At 44.0% G+C, this 20,895-nt stretch overlaps 1 protein-coding gene across 2 annotated transcripts in view; it reads right to left on the reverse strand.

The window, feature by feature from the left end:
* The window catches only part of LOC121580858 (glypican-5-like), a 242,452-nt gene that overhangs the window by 179,012 nt on the left and 42,545 nt on the right, over positions 1-20,895 (reverse strand). For both annotated transcript variants that reach the window (XM_041895964.1, XM_041895962.1), the window contains exon 3: positions 1,672-2,363. In XM_041895964.1, the coding sequence (XP_041751898.1) occupies positions 1,672-2,363 (692 nt within the window). The remainder of the gene's footprint in view (positions 1-1,671; positions 2,364-20,895) is intronic.

Below are 20,895 nucleotides of genomic sequence, written 5' to 3' on the forward strand. Positions count from 1 at the left end.
CATTACAGAAACCAAGTGTAAACCTTACAGAAACCAAGAGTGAACCTTATAGAAACCAAGAGTAAACCTTACAGAAAGCAAGAGTGAACCTTACAGAAACCAAGAGTGAACCTTATAGAAACCTCTTGGTGTCTTCCCTTTTGCTTTTCACTGCAAAATGTATAGAGGTGAATAGAGGAATATTTAAAAGAAATTATGGAGGGATGGGGGTGATATTGTAGGGTGAGAGAGGGGGTGACGGGGGGGGGGTTAAAAGGTGCCAGTGAGAGGTGACCCGTCATGGTAGTTGTGAGGTTTGGGTCTTTATAGTTCTCCTTCACTGGCCACCAGCGTTCTATAAAGACATAGCACAGGCCACAGGCCAGGGTTAGTGTTTCACACTCCCTGGGTCCCCACTGTATGTGAGTGTGTGTGTGTGTGTGTTGTGCATGCGAGTCAGTGTACATGTGTATGTGTACACGTTCATATACTGTATGTGTGTACGTATCTGTGTGTGTATCTTGTGTGTGTGTATAGCGGACCCAATGTCCCATTGGGGGCCGCCACGTTTCCACCTGACGGGGTCCAGTTTGTATGGCTGGATGGAGATCATTCAGACCTGGTCCAATTGTTCCTTAGCTGTGTGTGTGTGTGTGTGTTGCCTCATGAATACCAAGCAGGCAGCCAGACCCCGGGCTTTGAGTCTGCATACTTGGACAGACTCGGCCTCCAAACCTGGCAACTTACCCACTCCACTCTGGGCCAATTAAGACAGAGGCAACCCAGCATGGAAGACTAACCCACTCAGGATCCAGCCCACTAGTCCATTTCCAGATCTCTTTTCTCTGTCAGTTTCCTTTCTCTCTGACAGTTCAGTCAAGATATCTCTAGTTCATGTTCAGAACCAGACAGGGATCATATTCTCTATCTGAATCATAGGCTTTCTCTACTGCAACCCCTAACTCCCAATACACCACATCACACCAGACTATGGCTATTGGCTAACAGCCTCCATAGAAACTCAGTTAGATGGAGAGAAAGAGGGAGAGAGAGAGAAAGAAAGAGAAAGAAAGAAAGAAAGAGTAAAAGAGAGAGAACGTAAAAGAGAGAGAGAAGGAGAGGAGAGGCTATTAGGAGTTACATTAGTTATACAGGCCCAGTAAAGCCAGCAGCGTCAGCCAGTAAAAGTTCCCAGTAAAGGTTGTTGGAGCAGCATGGTATCCAGGTAGTTGTACTAGTTCTGCCAGAGACAGACTGGACATATGAATGATCCTATAGAGAACAGACTCATTGTAGAGTAGTGAAAGACCGGCATTAGACAGAGAGCAATATCTATAGAACCAGTGGGTAAGTGCGAGGGAGAGAGCGATGTGAGAGAGAAAGAAAGAAAGAAAGAAAGAAAGAAAGAAAGAAAGAAAGAAAGAAAGAAAGAAAGAAAGAAAGAAAGAAAGAAAGAAAGAAAGAAAGAAAGAAAGCGAGAGAGAGAGAGAGAGAAAGAGAGAGAGAAAAAGAGAGAGAGAGTAAGAGAGTGAGTGAGAGAGAGCGAGAGAGATTGAAGGGCTTGGCTTCCATCCCACCCTCAACGATGATGCCATCCTAAAACCACTCAGCTAACACAACAGAGTGTGTGTTTGTGTGTGTGTGTGTGTGCACATTTGTGTGTGTGTGTGTCTTTCTACTCTATCTACTCACCGTTGCGGTCAGTGTTGGCCCGTGGAGCTGTGCATGGAGTATAGCCTCGTTCACGTGCCCCCTGACCCCCAGCAGGGCCAGCTCCAGGCTGTGTTGTCCAGCCACGGCGTGGGTCAGCTCTTCCAGTGCCGCCACATACCTCCGCCACGGCCCGTCCAGCTCGGCCACGCTCGCCAAGCACCCGCGCATCACGTTCAAGCAGTAGCCCATGCACGGCTTGATCAGCGTCAGCCCGCGGCAGTGCGAGCAGTACTGCATCTTGGTCAAGCCTCGTAAACACTCTTTGGTGAAGGAAACGTGTTCTGTGGCGTTCATGACCTCGGTGCCTTCAGCGAGGGTGAGAGATAATGCTCGCCCGGCGCCCAGGGCGCGGCTGAGTTCCTGGGCGAGCGTATCGGGGTGAGGGCCGAACGGGTTGACGTCTTGCCGGGTCGCGCGGAGACACTCGCCCCGCTTGCCCGCCGCGTCCATGCCGGGGTTGACCAATCGTCCATAGACGAGCGGGAAGAGGTTGTCGTGGAAATGTGCGACGGCGGCCTCGAGGGAGAGGTTGTGTCCGCGGATGTAGAGGGAGAGGGAGGAGAAGAGGGCGTTGACATGGGGCAGGGCCTCGCGGGAGAGGGGCGAGTAGGTGTCCTCCAGCAGAGACAAGAGGTGGCCCTGTGAGAAGGAGAGCAGGTACTGGAAGGTGTCTGGAGGGAGGGGGAGGGGGAGGGGGGGAGAGATAGGGGAGAGAGAAAGCAGACAGAGCCTGGTTACATTTAGATTAATAAAATAATGTAACCTAATGACAAAACAGCTATATACAGTATTTAGGCAGTTTAGAATATACTCAATCATTAACTGGGTGGTTTGAGCTCTGAATCCTGATTGGCTGACAGCCGTGGTATATCAGACCGTATACCACGGGTATGACAAAACATTTCTTGTTACTGCTCTAATTACGTTGGTAACCAGTTTATAATAGCAATAAGGCACCTCAGGGGTTTGTGATATATGGCCAATATACCACGGCTAAGCGCTGTATCCAGACACTCCACGTTGCGTCGTGCATAAGAACAGCCCTTTGCCATGGTATATTGGCCATATACCACACCCCCTGGTGCCTTATTGCTCAAATGCACCATGAGCATCTCCTTGTACTATTTTCATTTAAACAATCTAACAGTAACACACGTCTTGACTCCTGCAGAACACAGGTCAGAGAGGACACCCTCTCACCCTCCCAACCTCCTTCCCATCTGAGCTTGGCTAGTGGATATCAGCTACTTAGCTTTGGGTGGGAGGGGGAGAGGGTGTAGTGTTCACTACTTTCCATGCACAGTAAAGTGGGTGGATATCTGTGTGTATGAAGTCATATCTGTGTGTGTGTGTGTGTGTGTATGTGTGTGTGTCTGTGTGTGTGTGTGTGTGTGTGTCTGTGTGTGTGTGTGTGTGTGTGTGTGTGTGTGTGTGTGTGTGTGTGTGTGTGTGTGTGTGTGTGTGTGTGTGTGTGTGTCTGTGTGTGTGTGTGTGTGTGTGTGTCTGTGTGTGTGTGTGTGTGTCTGTGTGTGTGTGTGTGTGTGTGTGTATGTGTGTGTGTCTGTGTGTGTGTGTGTGTGTGTGTGTGTGTGTGTGTGTGTGTGTGTGTGTGTGTGTGTGTGTGTGTGTGTGTGTCTGTGTCTGTGTGTGTATGTATGTGTGTATGTGTGTGTGTGTGTGTGTCTGTGTGTGTGTGTGTGTGTGTGTGTGTGTGTCTGTGTGTCTGTGTGTCTGTGTGTCTGTGTGTCTGTGTGTCTTGAGGAGACAGTGGCTGGGCTGGGTCTGGGCTGGGTACTAAAAACTGAACCCTGACATGAAGTCACTGCAGTCAGTCAGTCAGTCAGCTATGGCATGATGGTAAAAATAGAGCTAAATTCTATCATAGTTGTCTGGCACACAGCATATCATGCTCCGACACACACGAGGAGAGGATGCCACTTTAGACTCTTGATACAGCAGGTGAGTCACAGTTAGTCATTGAAATTGAGTCAGCCACACCATATCAAAGATCCTTGATGATCAAGAAGAGAGAGGCACAGTGTGGCCTGTCATGACATGGTGGTTTGCACGTGCTCCGATATGTTTTCAGAGGAGGCATGGGCCACTGCCATACCATACCAACAGCCTGTTTAGTCAGCTCTCTCCCTCTCACCTCTCTGCCCTCTCACTCCCTCATCCTTTCCCCTCATCCTTTCCCCAGTGCTCTCCTCAGCCCTACTGCCTCTCTCTCTCTCTCTCTCTCTCTCTCTCTCTCTCTCTCTCTCTCTCTCTCTCTCTCTCTCTCTCTCTCTCTCTCTCTCTCTCTCTCTCTCTCTCTCTCTCTCTCTCTCTCTCTCTCTCTCTCTCTCTCTCTCTCTCTCTCTCTCTCTCTCTCTCTCTCTCTCTCTCTCTCTCTCTCTCTCTCTCTCTCTCTCTCTCATCCACCTCCCCTCATCTCTCCAGGTCTCTCTATCCACCTCCCCCCATCTCTCCAGGTCTCTCTATCCACCTCCCCCCATCTCTCCAAGTCTCTCTATCCACCTCCCCACATCTCTCCAGGTCTCTCTATCCACCTCCCCCCTTCTCTCCTCTGTCTCTCTATCCACCTCCCCCCATCTCTCCAGGTCTCTCTATCCACCTCCCCCTTCTCTCCTCTGTCTCTCTATCCACCTCCCCCCATCTCTCCAGGTCTCTCTATCCACCTCCCCCCATCTCTCCAGGTCTCTCTATCCACCTCCCCCCATCTCTCCAAGTCTCTCTATCCACCTCCCCCCATCTCTCCAGGTCTCTCTATCCACCTCCCCCCATCTCTCCAGGTCTCTCTCTGGGTTCTGATGTCAGCCCTATGGCTGATAAACTGAGACAGGAGACACGGTGCCATCCCAAATGTTCCTTGTTTTACTATCCTTGTGAGGACTTCGGGTCCCCAAATGGATAGTAAAACCCCAAACACACACACACTCGCAAAATATCACATATGGATGCTAAACACACAAAGACATATAATAATATTCTAGAATAGATAATCTGGGGTTGTACTGGATACACACAAAACACACACAGTATCGTGGTGGGCGTACTCTGAAAACTCAATATCTTTGTCACGACTTCTGCTGAGGCTGCCTCCCCTCCTTGTTCGGGCAGGTTTCGGCGTTCGGCGTCCCGGCTTACTAGCTACTGCCGATCCATTTATCATCACTCCATTTGTCTTGTCTTCAATCACACACACCTGGTCCTTATTCCCTCATTAGTCATGGTATAAGTGTTCCCTCTGTTTCCTTGTTTGTGTGGGTGATTGTTTATTGTGGAGGTTTGTGAAGCTCGGTGGAGCACGTGTATTGTGTATCGACAGGAGTATTTTCCTGTGTGCCTTGTATTTTCCAGTGCGCCTGTTTTGTGCCCTGGAGTGTGTTTGACGCATTTCTGCGTAAACCTGTATTTTGTGGATTAAAGCCTGTTATTCTGTGATTTACCCTCCTGCGCCTGACTTCTTCAACACCACCTCATCACAATCTTATAACACAGACAATATTCTGGTGGATGGTAGTTTTTTTGTTGTTGCTTTGGTACTATTTTCACAAGTACGTGGTACAATTTCACAACTCTTAGTAAAAAACTCAAAACAGATCATCAAAAATGCTGTTTCATCAAAACTTTAAGCACATTTTCAATTGACTAAGTACAACACACAAAATCACACAGTAACTTTTTCACAAAACCTAATCAGTGTTTCATATAAAGTAATAGCCTTTCACAATGCAATGCTCACAATACTTTTCATATGACTATTTTCTCATTTGTTTAAATACATTTGACCATCACTTAATCCAACTTCGCTTGATGGTTAATCACTTAACCATTTGGTAGACCTGTAGATTTTAAACTGGTTTGTCTACTATATATGGATTTTGAGAACTACAGAAATAACAGAAATAAAAAGTGTTTGTATAAACATCTAAATGACAGGTATGATACATGATAACCATACATAATTTCTACTCGTTATTGCTAATTGATTTCACATAATGTTAACCACAATTGGTCACCATATAAAAAGGGGTTACAGTAGTCTTACAGTATGATCTATTGACAGTGTACTCTGTTCTACCCTCAGAATTGACAGAAGACCCTATGGTCGTGACCGTGGCTGTGTGCTGACCGACCAGCAGGAGTGGGCAGTGGTGGAAATGGTGAGGGCCAGGAATGACATACGGCTGTCCGAAATAAAGCAGGCGGCCATTGAGGAGAACGATGACACCTTTGCCAATGTGGCATCCATCAGCCTACCAATAATCGCCCGCCTTTTGAAGAGGCACCCGGTATCTATGAAACACATTTACCTGGTTCCTTTTGAGAGATACAACGACCGGGTGAAACAACTGCGGGCCGAGTATGTTCAGGTGCAGCACTATATACTGTATTACTGTTACTATTTGATGCACATGCTACTTCACAATATCATATTGGAACTATCCTGTAAAAATAACTAACCAAAATATATTTTTAGAAGGTGATGGTGCTTGATGCTGCTGTGAACCATCACAAGTATATCTTTGTTGATGAAGTGGGCTTCAACCTGGCCAAAACTTGGCGCCGTGGGCGGAACCTCATCATTCAACGGCGATCGTCCAAACGCCTGGACAACGTGGGGGAAACATCTCCATGTGCGCAGCTATCTCTGAAGATGGTGTGGTAGGATGTAGGCCATTACTTGGATCCTACAACGCTGCACACCTCATTGTGTTTCTCAATTAAATTGAGTAGGGCTGTCAAGGTGAAGGGGTCACCTATGTCATTGTGTGGGACAATGTCAGGTTCAACAGGTTCAGTGCAGACCAGACAGGCTTGATGCAAATTAATGCGTGCTAAACGTAATGTTTTATTTTCATTCATTTCATTTGTTTCATTTAACTTCTTACGTTTGATTACAGACAGTACACCTATGTTGCAATTATATCTGAAAAATTAACGGGGGTTTTGCATTAATAATTGCAGAGGATGTCTTCATTGAGCACACCTGAGCACACCTTTGATTACACATTGGATAGATATTATGGAAATTATAGATTTTCTGTGAAAACTGTAATCTACTGTAATTTACAGTACTGTAGCATATCACTTTCAGCACTTCTAAGGGCGATTTGAAACAGGTATCTTGCATTGTTTGCTTTTGGATTAACTGGTAGTTAAAATTACTAAATTGGAAAGATATTGTTATGTTGTGTTTTTGTGATTAAACCAATGTTCTCAATACATTTCACAATAAACTTATATTTTAAATCAATGGTTGTGTGGTGAGAGATGTTTACAATCCAAATGAATGCACAATGACAAGTTTTGAATGAAGGACTGGCTGCGTTACAAGTGTGACCAGTTTGGAGTTTTGTACTAAGAGTTGTGAAAATATACCACATACTTGTGAAAATAGTACCAAAGCGATTTTAAAAAACTGCTGTGTTGTGTTGTGCTGTGTTAGGGACAGGAACACCCTTCCAGGGACTCCCCAATCTAAACCACCAGCAGAGTTTGTACAGACAGTGTCAAGTCAAATTCAAGGATTTTCAACTACTTTTTCAAGCACTAATATTTATTTTCAAGGACCATCAATTTGTAACAGTTCCTATTATGCAATTGTTTATATTTACAATCAGATGGCAGTATATCGCCACAACCTCATGAAAAAAAAAAGTCATCACTACCTTCCTTACAATTCTACTCAATAATACGTGTTTCACTACTTATTTACTACATACATGGTAAGTGGTAAGTCAGTTCTGATGACGTTGACTGATTTCCTTATATGAACTGTAACTCAGTAAAGTAACTCAGTAACTTGTAGAAACTGTTGCATGTTGTGTTTATATTTTTGTTTTCTGTGTATCTCCTTTGCGTCCTTCATTGCAGCATGACTCACCACTGTCTGTCTCACTACTCTCTGTAAAGAAAAGGTATTTTGTTATGAGAACTTATAGTAGCCCATCTTTTGATTATAGCTAGCATAATTTCAGTCAACTGCTCCTGCTGAGGTTAGGCTCCAATCAACGTTAGCTTCTAACTTAATCCTTCTAGCCATAGCTAGCTACCTGGCTAACAGCAGAGCCCTTGAGCTACCTACAGTTGAAGTCGGAAGTTTACATACACTTAGGTTGGAGTCACTACAACTCGTTTTTCAACCATTCCACAAATGTATTGTTAACAAACTATAGTTTTGGCAAGTCGGTTAAGACATCTACTATGTGCATGACACAAGTAATTTTTCCAACAATTGTTTAAAGACAGATTATTTCACTTATAATTCACTGTATCACAATTCCAGTGGGTCAGATGTTTACATACACTAAGTTGACTGTGCCTTTAAACACCTTGGAAAATTCCAGGAAATTATGTCATGGCTTTAGAAGCTTCTGATAGGCTAATTGACATAATTTGAGTCAATTGGAGGTGTACCTGTGGATGTATTTCAAGGCCTACCTTCAAACTCAGTGCCTCTTTGCTTGACATCGTGGGAAAATCTAAAGAAATCAGCCAAGACCTCAGAAAAAAATTGTAGACCTCCACAAGTCTGGTTCATCCTTGGGAGCAATTTCCAAACACCTGAAGGTACCACGTTCATCTGTACAAACAATAGTACGCAAGTATAAACATCATGGGAACACGCAGCCGTCATACCGCTCAGGAAGGAGATGCGTTCTGTCTCCTAGAGATTCATGTACTTTGTGAACAACAGCAAAGGACCTTGTGAAGATGCTGGAGGAAACAGGTACAAAATTATCTCTATCCACAGTAAAACTAGTCCTATATCAACATAACCTGAAAGGCCGCTCAGCAAGGAAGAAGCCACTGCTCTAAAACCGCCATAAAAAAGCCAGACTACGGTTTGAAACTGCACATGGGGACAAAGATCGTACTTTTTGGAGAAATGTCCACTGGTCTGATTAACCAAAAATAGAACTGTTTGGCCATAATGACCATTGTTATGTTTGGAGGAAAAAGGGGGGTGGCTTGCAAGCCGAAGAACACCATCCCAACCGTGAAGCACGGGGGTGGCAGCATCATGCTGTGGGGGTGCTTTGCTGCAGGAGGGACTTGTGCACTTCACAAAATAGATGGCATCATGAGGAAGGAAAATTATGTGGATATATTGAAGCAACATCTCAAGACATCAGTCAGGAAGTTAAAGCTTGGTCGTAAATGGGTCTTCCAAATGGACAATGACTCCAAGCATACTTCCAAAGTTGTGGCAAAATGGCTTAAGGACAACAAAGTCAAGGTATTGGAGTGGCCATCACAAAGCCCTGACCTCAATCCTATAGAAAATGTGTGGGCAGAACTGAAAAAGCGTGTGCGAGCAAGGAGGCCTACAAACCTGACTCAGTTACACCAGCTCTGTCAGGAGGAATGTGCCAAAATTCACCCAACTTATTTTGAGAAGCTTGTGGAAGGCTACCCAAAACATTTGACCCAAGTTAAACAATTTAAAGGCAATGCTACCAAATACTAATTGAGTGTATGTAAACTTCTGACCCACTGGGAATGTGATGAAATAAATAAAATCTGAAATAAATCATTCTCTCTACTATTATTCCGCCATTCCTTCCAGTTCTCTGCTGCCAATGACTGGAACGAATTGCAAAAATCTCTGAAGCTGGAGACTCTTATCTCCCTCACTAACTTTAAGCATCAGTTGTCAGAGCACCTTACCGATCACTGCACCTGTACACAGCCCATCTGAAATTAGCCCACCCAACTACCTCATCCCTATATTGTTATTTATTTTGCTCTTTTGCACCCCAGTATCTCTATTTGCACATAATCTCTTGCACATCTAGCATTCCAGTGTTAATACTAATTGTAATTATTTTGCACTATAGCCTATTTATTGCCTTACCTCCATAACTTGCTACATTTGCACACACTGTATATATATTTTCTGTTGTATTTTTTTGACTTTATGTTTTTTTACCCCATATGTAACTCTGTGTTGTTGTTTTTATCGCACTACTATGCTTTATCTTGGCCAGGTCGCAGTTGTAAATGAGAACTTGTTCTCAACTGGCTTACCTGGTTAAATAAAGGTTAAATAAAAAAATAAAAAAAACATTTCACATTCTTAAAATAAAGTGGTGATCCTAACTGACCTAAGACAGGGAATGTTTACTAGGATTAAATGTCAGGAATTGTGAAAAACTGAGTTTAAATGTATTTGGCTAAGGTGTATGTAAACTTCCGACTTCAACTGTAGCTAGCTAGACATCTGACTGAAAAATCTGCAACTATTTACCATGTTTTTTTTTGTTAGGGGGATGTCTGCTGACACGGCAGAGTTTCCCGTAGGACAGAGTGGTGAGTGAATTTGCTGCTAACAAGGCAAATCCGGGGGAGCAGGCTATCATAACGAGCATACATGAATCATTTGATTAGAACTCAGATCAAGAAGCCTTCTGAGCGTTGATCAACGCTGGGAACGCAATAATAAAGGCGTAAACGATAATACAAATGTGAGTAAATGCTATTTCACAAATACAAAGGTGCGTAAACGTGTTAACCCTCCACTACATCCCTGGTTGGGTCTGGCAAAACCCATTTATAAACATCAATATCCTCAAAGGCAGGTTTGAATCTACATTTGCCTGGCATTTTAGCTATCGATGTGACGTATGGCAGCGACTAATCAGTCAGTTCTGTACCTGCCTGGCTGAGTGGCAGTGTGGGTGGAAAGAGAGAGCTCGCCTGGTAACCAGAGCGTGAAAACTCGGTAGTCTGCCTTGAAATTAATTTGCAAGACCAATACATTTTTATAATATTTTTCATATGAACATACACTACCATTCAAAAGTTTGGGGGTCACTTAGAAATGTCCTTGTTTTCCATGAAAACATACATGAAATGAGTTTGAATAGGAAATATAGCAAAATGAATAGGAAATGTAGTCATTGACAAGGTTAGAAATAATGATTTTTAATTGAAATAATAATTGTGTCCTTCAAACTTTCCTTTCGTCAAAGAATCCTCCATTTGCAGCAATTACAGCCTTGCAGACCTTTGGCATTCTAGTTGTCAATTTGTTGAGGTAATCTGAAGAGATTTCACCCCATGCTTCCTGAAGCACCTCCCCCAAGTTGGATTGGCTTGATGGGTCAAGCTGCTCCCACAACAGCTCAATAGGGTTGAGATCCGGTGACTGTGCTGGCCACTCCTTTATAGACAGAATACCAGTTGACTGCTTCTTCCCTAAATAGTTATTGCATAGTTTGGAGCTTTGCTTTGGGTCATTGTCCTGTTGTAGGAGGAAATTGGCTCCAATCAAGCGCCGTCCACATGGTATGGCATGGCGTTGCAAAATGGAGTGATAGCCTTCCTTCTTCAAGATCCCTTTTACCCTGCACAAATCTCCCACTTTACCACCACCAAAGCACCCCCAGACCATCACATTGCCTCCACCATGCTTGACAGATGGCATCAAGCACTCCTCCAGCATCTTTTCATTAGGTCTGCGTCTCACAAATGTTCTTCTTTGTTATCCAAACACCTCAAACTTCGATTTGTCTGTCCATAACACTTTTTTTCCAATCTTCCTCTGTCCAGTGTCTGTGTTTTTTTGCCCATCTTAAGCTTTTCTTTTTATTGGCCAGTCTGAGATATGGCTTTTTCTTTGAAACTCTGCCTAGAAGGTCAGCATCCCAGAGTCGCCTCTTTACTGTTGACGCTGAGACTGGTGTTTTGCGGGTACTATTTAATTAAGCTGCCAGTTGAGGACCTGTGAGGCGTCTGTTTGTCCTCTTGCTCAGTTGTGCACCGGGGCCTCCCACTCCTCTTTCTATTCTGGTTAGAGCCAGTTTGTGCTGTTCTGTGAAGGGAGTAGTACACAGAGAAATTGGCAATTTCTCACATGGAATAGCCTTCATTTCTCAGAACAAGAATAGACTGACGAGTTTCAGAAGAAAGTTATTTGTTTCTGGCCATTTTGATTCTGTAATCGAACCCACAATTGCTGATGCTCCAGATACTCAACTAGTCTCAAGAAGGCCAGTTTTATTGCTTCTTTAATCAGCACAACAGTTTTCAGCTGTGCTAACATAATTGCAAAAGGGTTTTCTAATGATCAATTAGCCTTTTAAAATGATAAACTTGGATTAGCAAACACAATGTGCCATTGGAACACAGGACTGATGGTTGCTGATAATGGGCCTCTGTAAGCCTATGTAGATATTCCATTAAAAATCAGCCGTTTCCAGCTACAATAGCCATTTACAACATTAACAATGTCTACACTGTATTTCTGATCAATTTGATGTTATTTTAATGGACAAAAAATTTGCTTTTCTTTAGAAAACAAGGACATTTCTAAGTGACCCCAAACTTTTGAATGGTAGTGTATTTTATAATTTTCTGCTCTCCTCTCACTTTAATTCAAGTACTTTTCAAGTACCAACTTGAGAAAATGTCTGATTTTCAAGGTATCCCAGTACTTGAATTTCAGAGTGCCAAATTCAAGTACTTTAAGCACCTCAAGCACCTTGTGCGAATCCTGCACCAGGTGTAGTTTGTAATGTTCCACCACAACGCATAATCACCACAGCAACTCCTGAAATCACACACGCATAGCCATGCATTCAGTCACATATACATGCATGTGTACACACACACACACACACACTCACACACACACACACACACACACACACACACACCCACTCACACACAATCAAAGGAGTTGGTGTGTATGTGTGTGTCTGGGAGGGTATGTGTGTGTGTATGTGTGTGTGTGTGCATGTATATGCATCTGAATGCATGGCTGTGTAAGTGTGTGTACACTACCGGTCGAAAGTTTTAGAACACCTACTCATTCAAGGGTTTTTCTTTATTTTCACTATTTTTTACATTGTAGAACAATAGTGAAGACATCAAAACTATGAAATAACACATATGGAATCATGTAGTAACCAAAAAAGTGTTAAACAAATCAAAATATATTTTATATTTGAGATTCTTCAAATAGCCACCCTTTGCCTTGATGACAGCTTTGCACACTCTTGGCATTCTCTCAACCAGCTTCATGAGGTAGTCACCTGTAATGCATTTCAATTAACAGGTGCCTTCTTAAAAGTTAATGCGTTTGAGCCAATCAGTTGTGTTGTGACAACGCTTTTGGTGGCCTACCATGGTTCCTGACATCTCCGTGTTCGTAACCGCCTGCACGATCTGTGCGCAGAACAAAACTCCTTGGCAAGCTCGGGCTGGTTTCCTCCAACCTCTGCCTGTTCCTCACCGTCCCTGTTCTCGCATATCCCTGGACTTTGTCACGGGTCTTCCGCCGTCTGATGGCAACACCGCCATCCTGACAGTTGTGGACCGGTTTTCCAAAGCCGCCCACTTCATTCCTCTCCCCAAGCTACCCTCCGCCAAAGAGACTGCCCAGCTCATGGTGCAGCACGTCTTCCGGATCCATGGACTCCCAGTGGATATGGTCTCCGACCGGGGTCCTCAGTTCTCGTCCCGGTTCTGGGAGGCGTTCCGCACACTCATTGGGTCGTCAGCCAGCCTGCCCTCCGGTTTCCATCCTCAGTCCAACGGCCAGTCGGAGCGAGCCAACCAAGACCTGGAGACGACTCTGCACTGCCTGGTCTCCGCCAATCCCACCACCTGGAGCCAGCAACTAGTGTGGGTCGAAGACGCCCGCAACACCCTTCCCTGCTCTGCCACAGGTCTTTCACACTTTGAGTGTTCCCTGGGATATCAGCTCCCGCTCTTCCCGGAGCAAGAGGAAGAGGTCGGCATACCCTCGGCCCAGATGTTTGTCCGCCGCTGTAGTTTTGACCATTCTGCCTGCCCTGACCCTGAGCCTGCCGTTCTGTACCTTGTCACACCACCCTGAATTATTGACCTCTGCCTGCCCTGACCCTGAGACTGCCTGCTGTTCTGTACCTTTTAGACTCTGATCTGGATTACTGACCTCTGCCAGCCCTTGACCTGTCGTTTGCCTGCCCCCTGTTTTTGTAATAAACTTTTGTTACTTCGACACTGTCTGCATCTGGGTCTTCTCCTAAAACGTGATAGAGAGAATGAGAGAATGAGAGAAAGAGGGAAAGAGGGAAAGAAAGAAAGAGGGAAAGAGAGAATGAGTGAAAGAGGGAAAGAGAGAATGAGGGAAAGAGGGAAAGAGAGAATGAGAGAAAGAGGGAAAGAGGGAAAGAAAGAAAGAGGGAAAGAGAGAATGAGGGAAAGAGGGAAAGAGAGAATGAGAGAATGAGAGAAAGAGGGAAAGAGAGAGAATAACTAAACAGAGAGACAGCGAGACGGAGAGAAACAACAGAAAGAAGAAACTGAGAAAGGGATCAATAGAAAACAGAGAGAAACTCTGTATACCTAGCTCAAAGCCTCGTCTCCCCTCCCCAGCCCATTGAGTTGAGCTGCGGCGGTGGTGCCAGTATGTTACAGATCAGCCTGTTTGGCATTGCCAGTGGGACGAGAACCACAGGGCATTCAGCTCCACATTGTGCCAGCAACAGGGTTAGGTTACACAGCTCGAGTTGAGGATCTAGAGTCATGTCTCAGTCAAACAGACTAAAGCAGGGCAAGCTAGGCCAAGAAAAATGCAGGTTGACGTTTATTGTCACGAGTCTTGTCCTGGAGACAGAACTGAGTGATTTCCACTTAGATAGGCCAGCTGCAAAGTCAAAATTGGCTATATTGTAAACATTTATGAAAACAAACATTTAAGATTAGGGTTAGGCATTAAGTTTAGCAGTGTGGTTAAGGTTAATGTTAGGGTTAGGTATAACATCAGATTTTATGACTTTGTGGCTGTGCCAGCTAGTGACCAGAGCTGCCTCCAGAACAAGATTCATGACGAAAAACGCTTATCTGCTGGCAAAATAGAAACATGTTAGCTCACAAAGCCTTGATTTGCAAGCTTTTGTTGTAGCCCAGCATTAATACCCTTATTCAGCTAATCAAGGTATTGATGTTTAGTTCAATTGAGAGTGTTAGTGCTGGGTTAAACTAAAAGCCTGCACCCTGCTAGCACCACGGCATGGCAAACATGACCTGGTAAGAACTGACCTATCTATCACTAGCAGATCACTAGAAAGTAGACAAAAGTTAAATTACGATCACTCTCGAGAGCTACGAACAGTAAGCGAACTGATCTACTCCCCTTTCATTGTTAAGCTACACTTTGTGAGGACATCTTCTATTAGATTAGCACTGCTCGTTTCCACTCTATCCACCTCCAGGGGAGTGCCACCCCACTGGGCACAGACGTCAGTTCAACATCTAGTTTTGATTTACATTTGTTAGAATTGTTAACTAACGTGAATTCAACATGAAATCAACAACAAAAAATAATCGTATTTGAGTTAAAGGTTGGGTGAAATTCCCTTACGTTGATGGCTTTTTGCATATCCAATCTGTTTTCCACTTTGATTCAACGTAATCACATTGATTTCTATTTTTGAAATGACGTGGAAACAACGTTGATTCAACCAGTTTTTGCCCAGTGGGACAAGCCAAGACAGATCAGAGACTGGAACAACTTCTGAACAGGGAGAAAAACAACTACTGTACAAGTGGACTCCACCTATTGAACAACACAGGGCTAGAGCTACATCTGGCTTCAATAGGTCCCCGGGTCCTGAACCGGTCTCTGTGTGTCCAAGGCTGTTAGCCTAAACACTTCCATGTCAAACATTGCTCTGGGACAACTGTCAACCTCTCAGTACTACTCTGATGAACTCCAGACGAATACTAGGCCTATTCTCTCTTTACTTGATTTGGTTCACTCTTTTGATGACAACATTTCCCAGAGACAGCATGTATGCATTAATGCATCAATTAAAAAAATAAAATAAAAAATATGACTTTGTTTTTAGCAATCTAACTACATAACAACATAATGGTAATAATTGTATTTGAATGGTAAATCTCTTCATAATCTGGGTAAATTAAGATGGCATAGGCCTACTCACAATACAGGTGAGGAATGCATATTCAATAGAAGTGTGTGCATGCATTGAGTTATTGAGCTTGTTTTAGCTGATCAGTGGCATCTATGGTGCTACAGATGACAAACAATCTGTTTGCCTTCCATTTGGGACCTACTGATCAACAACATTTGCATAGAAGCATAACTCCAGCATGTCACGCCTGTATGGAAGAACATCATATAGGCAATGCTGTTAGTTTGAGAATATTAAAGAACATCTATTCAATGCAAATGTGTCCAACGTAACGTCATGAGTTGTAACTTGATCCTACTGCTACGATTGGATAGAGCGAGGCTGTAACTCCGCTCCCTTTCACATCTCCTCACATCTCTCATGTCACTTGCTGCTGTTTACTGCTACTATGACAACTAGCTCAATGTTGATGACCTTTGCTACCAAGGCATAAATGTGTATAATATCTAAGAAGAGCGAGGGTAGGAAAAAAGATGAAACGACTATGCTCGTTCTGTCTAAATGACTCAAAAGTTGGAGAAGTGAGAACGCACACACGCGCGCTGATCTACAGCTTTCCAAAAACATGCAAGAAGATTCTTAGGTAGCTAAACCTATTGCCAACCTTTATTTAGGCATTTTAAAACACTTCCTTCTTTCCCTATTAGGACAATCATGTAATCCGACTATCAACTGTCAATTTACAGATATGATTGCGGTTGGTCAGATCAGCACACCAGTAAATAGCTAACGTTACACCGCAGGTCAGATGTCTCGTTGCCAAAAATGGTTCATGTTCAAAATGATAACCAGCTAACGTTAGATAGCTACGTTGGTTATTAGCTCCTATCTAATATCGTAGCACCATGTTTATCTAGACAGCTAGCTAGCATAGTAGCTAATATAGCTAGCTAGGTAACACCACAGATGAAAGAGTTAGTTATTGTAATCTTTCATAACAGGTCACATAGCTATCTACTTAGGTAGCTAGCTTGCTTATTGGATGCATGTCGACACAAGCCTTATTATTAGTGAATTAACTAAACTAATATTTGCAACAGGAGTTCGGTTTTGGTAACTATGTCAATTCATTTCTCAATACTGCACCTTTCTGTTGGAGAATGAGCTAGCTTGCTGCTGATTTTCCCAGCTAGACATGCTCGTGGCTCAGGCAGCAGTTTTGCTATGTAGAGGGACTATCGGCAAAGCCAATAGAGAAGGGCCGATAGCCTAGAAAAGGCCAATATAGGCCCGATATATCGGCTCAGACGATTATCGGTCGTCTCTCCTTCTTTATCTCCCTGTCTGTCTATCTATCTGTCGGTCTTTCGCTCTCTGTTTCGACTTACTTCCTCCCTGTCTCTCTCTCTTTCTGTCTCTCTCTCTCTTTTAATGGATTTGTCTTTTTGTCTTTGTGTTAAAACTTCAATCCTTAAGGATCTTTCCTCCATCTTCTGGAGCAGGGGAACATAGTTTGACAAACGATAACATAGTTTGACTGACTCAACATATAAGCGTCCTCTGAGTCAGGGCGTGACAACTGTACGCTGATTGCTGACTCATGATGTCATTGTGTGTTCCAGGGCTGTTCCTCTCCTTGGGTACCTCCCCCAGGATCTGATTGGCACCCCAGTCCTTCTTCTCATGCATCCCAACGACAGGCCGATCATGTTGGCCATTCACAAGAAGAGTAAGTCAAACTAGAACAACACATGAACAATTATTACACTTTTAATTATTAAATCACTGGGCTGCATACAAAACAAATAGAATGTCCCTTTACTGCGTATTTTAGTCACATTTATATTCCCTTTTCTCCCTGTGCTACCAATAGTCCTTCAGTATGCTGGCCAGCCGTTCGACCACTCCTTAAGGATCTTTCCTCCATCTTCTGGAGCAGGGGAACATAGTTTGACAAACGATAAAACCCAAGGCCAGTGGGATCTCCACCAAGTGGTCACCACGGTCCCATCACGGTCAACTCATGTGTTGACTGCTCTGTCTGACCACCGTGTCTGCCGTTCTAGGACACAAACATCCCTCCCTGGGTGGCGATCGTTATGCCGTCACTGTCTTTCACCGCAAAGCACTCCTTGGATATTGTGAAATATCTGGATGGGGTTTTGATAATTATGGGTTTTTATGTGAGGCCATGACTAGCCATAATTAGTTATTTGTCAAGGATTCTTGGAGATTCTTGGACACATAGCATGACTCTAGCTAAATGTTGTAGGTTGAATAAAATTGAACTGAACTGGGCCTACGTTTTCTGCTACAGTGTACCATTTCTTGAGGAGCTCCATGGTTTACAGTAATAGGGCTGGATCCAAAACGTGGCATAAACACGATATTAAACAAGCGTTAAAGGGGTAGTTTAGCCCCCTTTAAAGGGGCGGTTTGACAGTGAGTTCATGGGGTGGTTCCACATTGAGTGCATAATGGAGGAGACTGCCACCACCATCACCACCGTAGCCTAAACAGAGTTCATATTTACGACGTTGTAATGACACATTATACGGCCTCTTATACCAACGCTGGCCTCGCCAAGCCTCTTAGAAACAACTTCATTTTAATCACTGCTAGAGCTATTTCCTACTTTCTATTCTGCCCGGTGACCCAGGGCTTTTTCTTAGGTAATTACACCTAAAGTGTCGTGGCTAGTACTCTGCAGTTTTGCCACAATAACAAATGGGTAAAAATAACCACTGTCAGTGGCAGTGAGTTCTATGGGTTTTGACCACAACTATGGTGTCCCTCCCCCAGTGTGGAGCAGAGCTCCTAGCCACTTCCCCACCGGGAGCAGGCCTCTCTGGGGGACAGGGAGGGGAGAGAGGGGGGATATCCAGGGCCAAACCTCCATGATGGGGGTGCCAGCCCAACCCTCAGCGTAGACACGTGGCATCACAGGGGGCGAGATCTCTGTGTGTGGGTGTGGGTGTGGGTAGCTGTGTGTGGGTGGCAAAGGGTGGATCATGAGTGGATGGATGTGTGTGTAGGGGTAGCTTCTCTCCCCATGGCTGTCCGCAAGGCAATGTGGTGTGTGTGTGCCTGCATGTTCTCTCCATGTGTGCCCGTGCAAGTACATGTAAGCCTGCATGCCTGTGTGTGTGTGAGTCGGTGGTTGTAATAGTGTGATAATGAGGAAGGAAACACTAGTCTGTGGTCCATTCCCATTCCCAACACTCAGTCTATCTAGGTGTGCATCCTCAAATGCACCCTATTCCCTATATTGTGCACTACCCTATGGGCCCTGGCCAATAAAAGTGCACTAAATAGGAATATGGTTTGATTTGGTACTCTGGTAGCCTGTCCTGACATCCCACAACCTACTAAGCAAAAGCATTTTAATCCCGACTAAGGCTTGGGTTTCATACAGTTCACCAGGCAGATATGCTAGTTGGACATATGTGTGGATTAAATATCATATTTAAATTAGTGAAAAAAATACATATCACCACCACCCTTCACCTCCCCTTTAAAAGCATGGGTAAATGGAGATAGAAGGACACCTGTCAATCCCATCACCACTGACCTTCTAGTGAACTGTTTTAAGGTAGTGGCTATAAATAGGTCAATAGATTAATATGTTAATATGTCACAGTTAGGGAGATAACAAAACAACATGATAATGATTTTAAAAATCTGTCCACCCACTAACACATACAAGCGAGCGCACACACACACACACACCCCCCCCCGTCAGGGTTAACAGGTGGGAGAAGGGGGGAGGGAACGATGAGATGGAGGAGGGGTAGATGTGTTCTCCATCCCTCCATCAGCATGCCCAGTAATTAAGATGGCAGCCCAGCTAGATCAAACCTCTCCAACAAAAACAATTCCAGATGCCGGGGGGGTAGAAGGGGTGTGTAGGGGGGTAGTGGTGTGCTGGCCGGGGGTGAGAGGAGGGAGGAAACATGATTGAAGGGCTAGAGGTTATAAGGGGGAGGGAAGATCAGAGAGGGGAGGGACATGGGAGTGGAGGGGAAGGTAAGGGGGGCGATTGGGGCTTTCCACTGAGGGAGAGACCACTGTGAGGGTCGTCTGTGACATATGACAAGATGACAGGCACCACCGTCTGGGTCATTACTGTTCCCTTTATTGGTGTCACTCTGCTCACAGGGTAGGATCTGAACTGGAAGCAGATTAGCAAGCAACAACTTCAGGTAGCCTGGACAAACTCTCTGTACTGTATATCAGTGAAAATAAATACCTCTAGAAATCTAGCCATTAAGAACTAATTTTTATTTTAATTTTTTAAATAAGGTACCATAATACTGTAACTATATTTTATGAAGCCTGTAATAACTATGGCATAACTCTGTAGCTGTAGGACGTAACATTTTGTGACAAACAGCCTGATCTCGTCATGTCCTAACTGTAAGATAGCTAGTTAGCAACCTGTCTGGCTCTGTATGACATTAGCAAGGAGTGGAAACTGCTAATCCAGGGAGGGCCAGCACAGTACAGGGAGAGACTGGCATCAAAGCAGTGTGTGTGTATGTGTTTGAGAGATAAAAAAATGGAGAGAGAGCGAGGAAAATCTACTTTGAACACTACAGAGCTCTGCAGAGTGGTCCAATGACCCAGCAGGATCAGTAATACAGAACAGAACCAGTCCAGCGGAGGGGTTTGAAGTATGGAAAGTCCGTTACTTATTTATGATGAAAGGAAAGTGATGAAGCCTAATGGAGAAGTTTCCACTCTTTCATACGGGTGTGTCCCCCTTTTCATATTTTTTCATTTTTCAACGTAATTACGACCATGACGCCAAAGGCGTTTCCGTTTTTTCAACACAGTGATGTTGATTAGGCTGCTATAGATGAAACAAACTTCCAACTGATATGTATCCCTTCAGTTCAGGACAGAATGCGCCATACAAAAGTCTACACTTTCCAAAGTCACTACGGGGTTAAGCTGACTTGATCAGTCCGCCTGCTCTTATGACCAGAGCAGAGAGAGGAGAGAGGGAGTATGAGAGAGAGAGAGAGAGAGAGAGAGAGAGAGAGAGAGAGAGAGAGAGAGAGAGAGAGAGAGAGAGAGAGAGAGAGAGGGATTATTATCAGGGCTCGACATTAATGCTTGTCCTCTTGTCTAGGACAAGTATTTTTTTTTTATCTAACAAGAATAATATGTATTTAAGTTGTCCGAATGGACAAGTAAAAATAAATGTAAAAAAATCCAAATATCAAACAATTCCTCAGATCAGAATTGGATCAGAGAAGCCAACATTGGCATAATATTCAATTATATTTTTACTGTACATATATAAAAAACGTACAGCCTCATG

The sequence above is a fragment of the Coregonus clupeaformis genome, chromosome 14, assembly GCF_020615455.1.
Source record: "Coregonus clupeaformis isolate EN_2021a chromosome 14, ASM2061545v1, whole genome shotgun sequence".
In the NCBI taxonomy this organism is placed as follows: Eukaryota; Metazoa; Chordata; class Actinopteri; order Salmoniformes; family Salmonidae; genus Coregonus; species Coregonus clupeaformis.